The sequence below is a fragment of the Hyaena hyaena genome, unplaced genomic scaffold, assembly GCF_003009895.1.
Source record: "Hyaena hyaena isolate Hyena2069 unplaced genomic scaffold, ASM300989v1 scaffold_104, whole genome shotgun sequence".
In the NCBI taxonomy this organism is placed as follows: Eukaryota; Metazoa; Chordata; class Mammalia; order Carnivora; family Hyaenidae; genus Hyaena; species Hyaena hyaena.
Window position 1 is genome coordinate 1,098,800 of NW_024080736.1, and position 11,996 is coordinate 1,110,795.

Sequence of the window (11,996 nt, forward strand, 5' to 3'; positions counted from 1 at the left end):
TCCTGAAGACCCCTCATCCTGGCCTCCTCGGAGCCGTGGTGGCTACCGCCAGCCCACCCTCTCTCTGCTTCCAGAGCCCACTTCCTGCTGGCAGGACCTTGGCCACCGGCCGCCCAGCAATTCCTGGGAAGATGAGCAGCTGCGGGAGGAAGGCCCTGACCCTGCTGAGCAGTGTCTTTGCTGTGTGTGGCCTGGGTCTCCTGGGCATTGCGGTCAGCACCGACTACTGGCTGTACCTGGAGGAAGGCGTGGTCCTGCCCCAGAACCAGAGCACGGAGATCAAGATGTCCCTGCACTCCGGCCTCTGGCGCGTCTGCTTCCTTGCAGGTAAGGGCACCCCAGGCTGGGACAGCCTTGCCGGCTTGGAAAACCTGCCCAAGAGCCTCCCCCGTTGGGAAGAGACGCCCCTGTTGGAAGGGGATGGTCCTTGTGAACTCTGGGCGGTGCTCCCTGCGGTGAGCAGGGCCCATTCCACACTCAAGCGCTGAGTCACGGGGTCCACTGGAGCAGGCCCCGTCATCCCCCCCCGGGACCTGTGTGTCCTCACCTGAAAGATGACGCCTTCCCCATAATGCACGTCTGGAACCGCTCAGGGAATTCTCAATCTCAGGGCCTCCCCACAACACACCGAGGCAGGACTTACTTTTTTCACTTTACAGAGAAGCAAGTGAAGATGCAGGGAGGTCAAGTAAGTCCCCGGAGCCAACCTCACGTATGTGCACTAGTTTAGGGAATGGGAACTAGTTAGCGGTTTTCCTGTTCGAATCCCATGAAGTGGGAAGAAGAAAACACAGATGCGGGTCCTTCCAAATCTGCAAGACGGTGCAGGCTCTCATCCCGCCCATCTGGGCCTTGCTCCAGTCTGCGAGGACTTCTCTGGAACTCTGGAGTTGCTGTTCCCAGCACTTGGTCTTTATCTGTTTATCATGGCCAAGGGCCAGCGTGCATGGGAAGAGCATCTCCATTCTCTGCACAACTGGCCACAAGCCTGAGCTGTCCGGAATTGCCACAGTGTGATCGCTGAGTATTTCTTGAAGGGCCCTGTCACCTCCATGTACACTGGGCAGAGGGAACAAGTGGTCCCTTTGTAATAGGGCTTTGGAGAATGGGGGTGGTGATTGGTGCCCACCAGTAGTTAGCAGGGAGGACACCTCAAGGTCTGGCCTCCTGGTGACTTGTGTCTGCTTTCGGATGGCATCCAACATTGACCTCGCCTCCCACTGCCTTAGACTATTTGGCATCAGTCTCTGTTTAAATCCAAGGCAGAGTTGGAAGTCACGAGGATTTGGCTTCCAAAATGATTGACAGGGCTTTCCGGGTCCTGCTCCATGACACCCACCCTGGGGAGTCTAAGCCAGCCACTTACCGTCAGCCACATCTAACCCAGAGCAACGAGGCAGCCACCAGACGTATTACTGCACCTCAAGTGTGCAGTGCCAGCTGCCTTTCCTGTGACTCTTGGTGCTTGGATCCATCTTCACAGCGGTGCTTCTACAGGAAAGATGTGATGTCAGGATGCAGCCCCACCCCGTCTGTGGGTCACCAGCCAGGGATGGGACCCCCTGGGGTGAGATCCAGGCCAGGTGCAGATACAGTGTGGGTCAAGGCCCCCAGAAGCAGTTGGGAGTACCATTTGAATGTACTAACTCCCAGTCCGTGTTCAAGAATCACCTGGAAATGTCAATGATTCTTGTCTTCACAGGTGAGGAGCGAGGCCGCTGCTTCACCATAGAGTATGTGATGCCTGTGAACACGCAGCTGACCTCAGAGTCCACCGTCAATGTTCTAAGTAGGTGCCGCAGACTTTCTGACCTGGGGCGAAGGGAAGAGTCGGGGAGGCCAGCTTGTTTCTCCAGAGCTAATGCCCTTAGACTCAGCTGGTGGTGCTGGCCTGAGCTCACCAGAACTTGTTCTGCCAATTACTCTTCCAGTGGTGATGACAGTTTGCTGGAGTCTAAGCCTTGTGGCCCAGGCGAGTGGGAGGGCATTCTGCCTCGTTTCTTAGCCTGTGGGGGCTGCTGGAGCAAAATACCACAGACCAGGGAGTTTATAAACAATAGAAATTTATTTCTCTCAGTCCTAGAGGTCGAAAGTCCAAGATCAAGGTGTCAGCATGGTCATGTTCTGGTGAGGGCCCCCTCCCTACTCAAAGCTGGCGCCTTCTTGCTGTGTTCTCACACAGATAAAGGCGTGAAGAAGAGACCCTCTGTGGGGTTCTCTTTTATAAGGGCATTGATCCCAATCATGAGGGTTCCACCCTAACCATTCAAACCATAGCTTTCAGGAACTAATGCCCCCAAGAAGATTGACTTCGTGGGCTTTGCCTCACCAGGGTTGATTCTGATCCCCCAGTGTGAACCGGCAATACAATTCTGATACTAATCACCCCAAGTTAGCACAGAGTCACAGGTTAATGACTCAGTCCGCAACCAGACTGCCCTCACTTCACACACTAGCTGGAAGTTTGGAAGTTACCAAGGCCACCAGCATTTCTGATGAGCTGGCTACATGCCAGGGGTTCCTGTGAAACGCCCCCCCGCCCCTCAGTTTCAAAAAACTGCTAGAAGCACTCATAGTACTCAGGAAAGTGCTATACTTATCACAGTTTTATTATAAAGGATACAGATCAAGACCCACCAAATAAAGAGGCACATAGGGTGAGATCTGGGAGGGTCTCGAATGCCGAGTCTCCGTGTCTTCTCCCCACGGCATCAGGACACATCACCATCCTGGCACAGGGATGTCTCCACTAACCAGGAAACACAACCAGGCTTTGGGGCCGAGTTTTTACTTGGCTTCCTTACAGAGACATGACTGAGTGGGCGCTCAACCACATGACTGAACACAATCTCCCCCTCCTCCTCCCAGAATTGGGCCTGTATCACATGGCTCAAAACCCCTAAACCTCTAATCCCATGGTGCTCTTCCCGGCCCCCATCCTGAGTCAGCTGATTGGAAGAAACTCAGGTGTAGTCAGGGAGCCCACTGTGAATATCAGAGATACTCTTATCACTGGGAACATTCCAAGGATCTAGAGGTCATCCCTCAGGAACCAAGGACAAAGACCAGATACATTTAATATGCAGACCATTCCCCAAGTTGAAGAAAACCAGGGCCAGGAACTGTGTCCTGCACCACTCAGAGATCGATGCCTTTGCCCGTGGAGAATACCCCCAGGAGAGGAAGTGAGAAGGGTGACCAGGTCCTTCCACAGCGGCCATATTGGATGCCCAGGAGGAAGCAGTTTGTGCTGGGAGAGAAGATAGAAACATGTTGGCCCTTGAAGTCAGACTTCCCAGCCCTGCCTCAGGGACAGACGCCCTGCCAGCACTGGGAGGTCACGAGGACCCCCCCCCCCCCAGGAGGGGACGGAGCCCAGAGAACTAGGCAAGCCAGAAGACGGCAGGGACCAGTTGGCAGACGCTTCTAGGAACATTCAAACTGGGTGGGTGAGCAGTAAGTAAAGCCATGGGAGGCTGACAGTGTCACCTTGTTCCCTCGATTAGAAATGATTCGCTCGGCCACACCGTTCCCTCTGGTCAGCCTCTTCTTCATGTTCATTGGGTTTATCCTGAGCAACATCGGACATATCCGTCCTCATAGGACAATACTGGCCTTTGTCTCCGGCATCTTTTTTATTCTCTCAGGTAAGTCGTGCTGTTTTCTTCCATGCACTCTGGACTCTTGCTCAGTGGCTCTGCTCTGTGCTGGTCACAGCTGTGGGTCAACCCCTGGCACTGGAGCCACTGAGTCACAGTGAGGGACACCTCTGATGACCTCACGCCCATCCATGACCCCTGGGGGAGGAGAGACCTAACAGGCTCATCACGGGGGCAGAGCTGGAATTACAGGCCTGAACTCTCTTCTCCCTCCTCACTGTCACCACCTCTTACTTCTTAGTTCCACCAGGTATGAGCATTCTTAGTTTTGAAGGGGGTAATCTCTTCCTGATTTTGCATGAAAGGTAAGTACAACCTGCCTTTGGAATAACGGCCCCTTCGCTCCCAGCCGTGAGCTGTCCTACAGGAGACTCCTACTGTCGCTTTCACTTTTCAGTCACACCCCATGCCCAGGTCCCTTAAATATGGATCTGTCTTTTTGGATTGACACCAGGTTGTATTTCATTCATTCATTGATTCATTCATTCATTCATTCTTGATATCTACCAGGCTTTATTCTGGCATTGGCATCATTGCCCACAAAAAGGTCAGCATAGTCGGAGACATAAACAAGTAGACAGTGAATTTGAACATAGCAGAACAAGGATGATGACAGCAGCCAATGAGAACTGCTATGGGGCTGAGAGTAGTGGCTGAAACTCAGACCGAGGGTTGGTCGGGGAAGATGACCAAGAGAAGGCGAGCTGAAGGATGAAGAGTGAGGTTGGGGGTGAGGATGGAAAGGGAGCCTGGAGGAAAGAGAGAGGATGGAGCACTGGGGAGAGTAAGCATAACCATTGCTCGTCATGGTGGGAGTGTCAGGGGGAATGTGGTGAGAGGGGAGATGGGAATGCGTCTGAGGTCACCTTACAGATTTTGGACATTGTGGGAAAACTCAGAAGGATTTTGAGCTGAGGGGTGATGATATGATCGTATTTGGGGATTTTAGAATGACCACTCTGGGGAACAGAGGGTAGGGGGGTATGCAAGACAGGGGAAAGGAGAGCAGGCGAGGGGAAGGCAGGCAGGCAGGCAGGAAGGAAGGGAGGGAGGGAGGGAAGGGAAGGGAAGGGAAGGGAAGGGAAGGGAGGAAAGGAAAAGAAAAGAAAGAAGGAAGGAGAAAGAAAGGAAATGCATCCATTCTTCCTTCCTTCCTCCCTCCCTCCCTCCCTTGGGATGCATTTCCTTTCTTTCTCCTTCCTTCTTTCTTTTCTTTTCCCTCCCTTCCTTCCTTCCTTCCTTCCTTCCTTCCTTCCTTCCTTCCTTCCTTCCTCTTTCTTTCCCCATCCTTTCTCCCATTCATCTGTCCACTGTTTTTTCAACAGACCCATCCATCTTCCATCCATTCTTCCATCTATGAATCCATCCATCAATCCAACAAATACTTACTGAGCACCTGCAGTGTCCTAGGCCTGCCCTCTGCATGGTGATATTTCTATCTAGCCCAAGAGGTACGGACTCAGGGGCTAAACTTTGCCTTTACCTTTCTATGACCTTCAAATAGTCAAGGCTGTGCAGTAGCTTCAAGGCACCCGAGGTTTTTCAGAGGTGGGCAACAAGATCAGAAATCGCAGAGTGAACGGGGCCACGTGAAGTTGTTTTCATGATGACAATAAAGAGGATTCGCTTGGGCCAGCGATGATTCCAACATGAGTTAGGCACTGAGGGGGGCTTGAGTCACACCTGTTTTCCTTTAATGTTCCCTTATAAGATGCCCTCGTTTAGTCATGTGAGTGGAATTAAGCCTGAACAGCTCAAAACAGAGTAATTAATTATGTCCTGATTCCGTTACAGTAACTAATTGAGTACCTGAGGCAGTCACCGGCCCCATGGCGCAGGAGTTTGGGCCCTGCTGGCCTCTTGATTTATCGCTTGTCAGAATCTGGACAAACTCTGGCTTAACCTTTCCTGCCGCACAATCCCAATGTGCCGCACCCACGGTCAGCAGGGCTGTGACGACCATGGGCCACAAGGATGTTACCACCCACTGCTGGAGATGGGGATTGGAGACCCCACTGCATCTGCCACGGGAGCCCATCTTATTCCTCAGTTTAGCAAAAGCCACATGCTCGTTCAGTGGTTTGCAGCCTTACTTCACATTATCACTAAGACAACATGGTGCCGGGGTCCCAGCCCAGGCCCAGTGACTCAGAATGTTCAGGGATGGGGCTTGGGCAGGTCATCCTAGTGGGCAGGTGGGTCAAGACCCATGGGGCTTCCACGGCCCAGAAGGTGGCTGAATGGGGAGCTTTCTTAGCAACTATCTACTTTCTAGAAGGTACTGGTCTCAACAAGGTCTTAGGAAGAGAGTTCCTCCTCTTCTTCAAGTCCAAAATGTGAGCATTGTTACCACAAGGCCGACAGCTTCCGTCCCGAACCCCAAGGGGAAGCGGGGGCCCCATCAGCAAATTCCCTGGGTGTCTTCACTAAGCACCCCCTTTGCCTTGACCCAGGCCTCTCTCTGGTGGTGGGCCTGGTGCTCTACATCTCCAGCATCAATGATGAGATGCTCAACAGGACCAAGGACACAGAGACCTATTTCAACTACAAGTATGGGTGGTCCTTCGCCTTCGCTGCCATCTCTTTCCTTTTAACGGAGGTAAACTTCCTGCAGCAGGCCGGGTGGGGGCGGGGCAGGAAGACACTCTGTGGGCACCCTGGCCCCACCCACTCTACTGCCCTTTTTCCTTTCTCCTTCCCAGAATGTGTCACTCTCTTACCATCTGGGTTGTGGGCCCGCATCCACCCCCCTCCCGGCTCCAGCTGCTCTGGTGGCTATGTCCTGTGCAGACCCCAGTGGGGAAGCAAGGCCAGGCGCCCAGCAGTGAGCTCTCCTCTGCTCTCTCCTCACTGTAGAGTGCTGGGGTGATGTCCGTGTACCTGTTCATGAAGAGGTACACCGCCGAGGACATGTACAGGCCTCACCCTGGCTTCTACCGTCCCCGTCTGAGCAACTGCTCCGATTACTCAGGCCAGTTCCTGCACCCAGACGCCTGGGTCCGGGGCCGCAGCCCCTCTGACATCTCCAGTGACGCCTCCCTGCAGATGAACAGCAACTACCCAGCCTTGCTCAAGTGCCCCGACTATGATCAGATGTCGTCTTCCCCCTGCTGAGCCTCACCGCCTTCCTCCCTGGACTGTGGACAACCAGACAGCCCTTCCCATGCTCCCCTGACGGTCTGTGAGCCCCAGGCCCTTGGTTGACAGGCCCAGGCTGCCCCCACCACGCTTCATTGTTGTCACTTGACCCGTGTTGTCTCCAAGCTTCCCCAAGAGTAGCTCTAACTGCCCCAAAGTGAAGTCTGGCCTCTGGAGCCAGCGGACAAGCTGATTGGCTGAGAGTGTGGGTGTAGCCCCACCTCTCGAGTGCCAATCACTCCTGCAGCTCTCCCTTTTCCTGGGAGAAGTGGCTGTTCCAGCTCTGTGTCTGTCCCTACACACCTCGCTCCATGGCCCCAGGTCAAGACCAGGTCTGAAATGCCAAGTTCCTTACACAGACCCAGCAGGACCTGTGTGCCTACTGACTAGCCTGGCCCTCGTGTTCATGATCTGTGCCATCAGGCCAAAAGGTGACTCTCTATGGAGGTCTGGCTGGATCTGAATTGCCAAGCAGTGTTCCTTGTGAAATCCTTTATCTGTTTTTGTTACTCACGTCAGTCCATACAGCACACCTTCCTGTGCTTCCCCCTCCCCCTCCCTGCCCCCCCTCCCCCGATTAGGCTGTGAATCTTCCCTCCTCTCTTCCCACCAGGACTTAGCTGCTGCATTCTTGGTCCCTGAGGGGCTAAGGGGAGTTCTGAGACTACTCTGAGAAAGTCACAAAGAGGTGTTAATGGCTGATGGTGTCTTAATCTGTATAGCCCTTATACCATTTTTAACAGGGGTCTTTAATGCCTTAACCCTAGAAGTGACAAGGAGAATTTCAGACTTTGGCTGGCCCAAGTTCGTATCAGCAGGCACTGCTTCAGGCCCTGGGGATACTGTCCCTGCTCAAATGGGCAGTAGTTCCCGTCCAAGGCCCTAAAATGGACTCCTGTAGATTCACGTCTGTACCACCTAAGTAAAAGGCAGCTTTCAAAGAGGCTGCCTGGGATTTGGAACTGGATTTGCCAACACCTCATGCATTTTGAGTCCAAACAAGCCAGACTTGGAAGGATGCAGCCGCTCTCCTGAGGGTGCCCATGGGACATCTGGGGGTTGCCATTTAATCCTAACACAGGGCAATATCCTGGACTTGGGGCAGATCCCGGCAACTAGATGCTTCCAGAAAATGAGGCACAGTGATGCCCATTTTCTTATTAGCAAAGCTGAGCTGGGAGCTACCAGGCCCCCTCGGTGAGGTCCACCAGGGGGGTGGGGTGGGGGGGAATCAATAGAAGGACCACCACAGGACGTGACCCCAGCTCTCAGGCATCTTCTCAGTGTGCGTAGCCCTGGTTTGGAGACTGTGAGTAGCAGAATGAGGCCAGGCTTTCCGCTGTGTGTTTTTGCATTGCCAGCTTTTCCGTCTGTCTCTTGCTCTCGTTAAAATAGCATTGGGCTCCAGGTTCGCCGGGCCACCATGGGCAACACATGGGCCCTGGAAAGCTGTACCAAAAACCTCCCATCTGTGGGTACAGACTTGGAAAGGACAGTCAATTGGTTTCCTAGAGCTGCAACGCAATGGCTCAAATGACAGACCGTTATTTTCTCACAGTCCTGGAGACCAGAAGTCCGAGAACAAGGCGTCAGCAGACTTTCTTTCTTCCGACGCCTCTCTCATTGGCCTGCAGATGGCCGTCTTCCGGACGTTTCCTCACAGGGTCTTTCCTCTGCTTATGCGCCCAGCCCAGGTGTCCAGATTCCCTCTCATAAGGATGCCAGTCAGATCGGAGTAGAGCCCGCATCCTAAGAGCTCTGTTTTGCCTTCATCACCATGTAAAGGCCCTGTCTCCAAATATGGTCACATTCTGAGGTTCCGGAGGTGAGCGCCTCAACATATGACACAATTTAGCAAGGAAAGGCAAGTTGCTTTGTAGCTGGATGATTCCACCTGCTTCACAGCACAGTAGAGGGGAAGATCAGAGAAGCCGATTCTGGTCCCCACTCAGCCACTCACTCAGCATGGATCCTTGGGCAACACCTGTCTGCTGTGAGGGGCTTGGCCTAAATTATTTTCAAGCCCCCAACTTCCCACACACCCACCTCCAATTCCTTCGATTCAGCTTTGTGTAGAAAGCTCCAGATTGTCATCATATGTGAATTTTCTTTTCTTTCTTTTTTTTTTTTTTTTTACAAATAGTTTATTGTCAAGTTGGTTTCCATATAACACCCAATGCTCATCCCCACAAGTGCCCTCCTCCATGCCCATCACCCCCCTCCCCCCCACACCCATCAGTCCTCAGTTTGTTCTCAGCACTCAAGAGTCTCTCATGGTTTGCCTCTCTCCCTCTCCCCCACTGTTTCCCCCCTTCTTCTCCCCCACGGTCCTCCGTTATGTGAATTTTCAATCCTTGCCTCAAAACTAGTAGCAACTATAGACCCAACCCAACTTTCCAGTCCACTGTCACCTTGCAATGACCGTCATACTCTGGTTACTGTTTACAGAATAAAACGGAAACCACCTTCGCAACAGAGGCATCGGTTAGTGTACCAGCAGACCAGTAGGCAGCATTTCCAAACTGGACCGCTGCTTAGATGTTCTCTTCTCCAGTTTTGGTCAATGTAATTATCCTCCTAAGATGCACTTTTCTGTCCCTCATGTTCCCTTTCTCTTTCACTGTGCTGAACTTGTTTTTGTGCACCTGGAAAAAAATAGAATCCACGCCTAAACACGAGCTGATTGTTGACTGTGACCTCATTAGGATGGGCCTTGATTGGTCCGAATGCTGGACTGCTAAGTCAAGCAGCTCTTACCTTGGGAACAGACAGCTTCTGCTTCTCTTAGGAACAGGTTCTGGGTCATTGTCTTCCTTCGTGAGGGATGGGGGAGGTATCTAGCATTATGAAACGATTACAGTTTCTTTCCGTTTATACATGAATCTCAGAATTGGGGGCCCATTTGCAGCCTCCCCACAATCAAAGGCTTTAATCAAATATTAAACTGTATAATCTCAACTCAGAAATCATAATTCGGGTCCTTTCCCAATGCACTTGCTGATCTCTTGTTTCCTCAAGCGCTCAAAAAAACACATTGTTGAGATTTTTTTTTTCCCACCCTCAACACTTGAAGAGGGAGGGTAATGAACTGAAGTCTGATAAATTGTGGAGTACAGGCACTCAGGGTTACCAGTGGTTGGGCAGGACTAATTCCACTGCCGGCTCCCTCCCACATGGAACTCCCCACCCTCCTTCTTGACCCACAGGTGACTCCGTGACACCCTCTGTCCCACCAGACGGCCTTCAGAGGAAAGGTCTGTTATCAGGACTGTGGACTGAGTTGATGGGGAGGCATTTGGGGGCAAATCCCTAAGTGCCACCAGCTTCTCAATGACTTGTCGGGGGAGCCCCTTCCTTAATGTTTGGTTAACTCTCCTTTCTCCTTTCTCCCCAAATAGAAGTAGCGTATTAGCGTTCCCCAGAGAAGCAGAACCAATAGGGAACTCATAGAAATTTATTTTAATGAATTGGTTCACATGGCGCTGGAGGGTTAGCAAGTCCAAAATCAGATGGGGGAGGCCAGCAGCCTGCAAACTCAGGGAAGAGTTGCAGTAGGAGTCTGGTATATTTTCTTGTTTGGGGTAGATCAGTCTTTGGTTTATTCAGGCCTTCACCTGATTGGGCGAGGCCCAGCATATTATAAAGAAGAATGTGTGTTCCTCAGAGTCGACTGATGAAAATGTCAGTCTCACCTGAAATACACCTTCACAGAAACTTCCAGAATAATACTCTGCCCTAGCCAAGTTGACCCATTAAATTAACCGTCACAAGTGGATAAAGGGCAGACAAGGTCCAGGGAATTGGCATTCCATCTTAAGAATTGCAGGGTAGGTGGGGTGCCTGGGTGGCTCAGTCTGTTGAGAATCTGACTCTTGATTTCAGCTCACATCATGGTCTCACGGTTCATGGGATTGTGCCCCCTCATTGAGCTTGGGATTCTCTCCCTCTCTTTCTGCCCCTCCCCTACCCTCTCTCTCTCTCAAAACAAATAAATAAACATTAAAAAAGAATTGCAGGGTAGGTGTGGGCTATAGGAGTGCGGGGAGTCGGCACATCTCTGCACATCTATGCACAAACAGGTACAGCCATGTACCTTTTTGCAGGCTGCCTCTCCAGCTGAAGCCATTTTCCTGACGAGTGCATGGAGCGTGTTTATAGTTGCCCTGGTCTTGACTGGTATCCTACACTCAGTGAATACATGCTCACATGCTAACACAACCCTTGAGTTGTGTCTCAAGCACTCCATGAGTGGCAACAGGTGAATGAGTGGATTCCACTGAATGTGCCAGACGGGCCAGGACCCAGCCTGCATTGCAGGTATGTGCTCAGCCGTGGCAGCAGACTATGGAAGGGAACACTTTGGTCATGTGGGGCATTTTGAACTGCAGACACCAACCAATTGAAACAGGGATTTCAGAGCACCACAAATATTCCTGTGTGGTTATGAGCAAGCCCCTAACCCTCTCTAAAAGCCAGTGTCCTTCTATGAACCAGATCGAAAGGGCTAAATGAAGGGGTACTGGTTCAGAGTCACCATCTCTCTGCCCCAATCTAAGCTGACTTGCCGTGTTGTCCCAGCCCTGCCCCCCTCCAATCCCTCATCCTGTGCACAGCTTAGGAGGGGCTTTCTTCCCACTCCTCTGGCTCTCTTCTCACCAGCAAAGAGCAGTTTTGGGGGGGCATATCTGATACCCCATTGTTCACTGGCTTTGGCTTTGAGATCTTCCTTTTTAAAGCTGATGGAGGTCAGATTCTGGCTTCTGCGCTATAACAAATAGGTCATTTCAACAACAAGTAACAGTTTGGCTCAAATTGCTTTAAACAATAGGAGTATTTCTTCACATCAGGAAGGCCAGGAATAGGTGTGGGTCCAAGGACTGACTAATTCATGGACTCAATGATGCCATCAAAAACCCAAGTTCTTTCCATCTCTTGGTAGTATTGTCATTGAAGTTGACTTTATCCTTAGGTTGGTATCAAGATGGCAGCAACAATCCCAAGAATCCTATCAAGATGCAACAACATCAGAAGGAAGTGAAGGACTGTCTCTTCTTCTGTGGCTTTCTTAGGAACAAAGACAAATTTCTCAGCAGTCTCCACCCTTGGGGTCACGTGCCCATTCATAAACCACCATCTGGGAAGGCGAAGGGGTAACCACATACTCCAGTCATCTATCGAAACATAACAAGGTACCCCAAA

The 11,996-nt window shown here is 51.7% G+C and overlaps 1 protein-coding gene across 1 annotated transcript; it reads left to right on the forward strand.

Moving 5' to 3' along the window:
• The first annotated feature begins 131 nt into the window (after positions 1-131).
• CACNG5 (calcium voltage-gated channel auxiliary subunit gamma 5) lies at positions 132-7,268 on the forward strand. Its single transcript, XM_039236007.1, has 5 exons — positions 132-327; positions 1,703-1,789; positions 3,507-3,647; positions 6,113-6,258; positions 6,516-7,268. The coding sequence occupies exons 1-5, from the start codon at positions 132-134 to the stop codon at positions 6,771-6,773; spliced, it is 828 nt and encodes a 275-aa protein (XP_039091938.1). The 3' UTR covers positions 6,774-7,268.
• Positions 7,269-11,996: the final 4,728 nt, after the last annotated feature.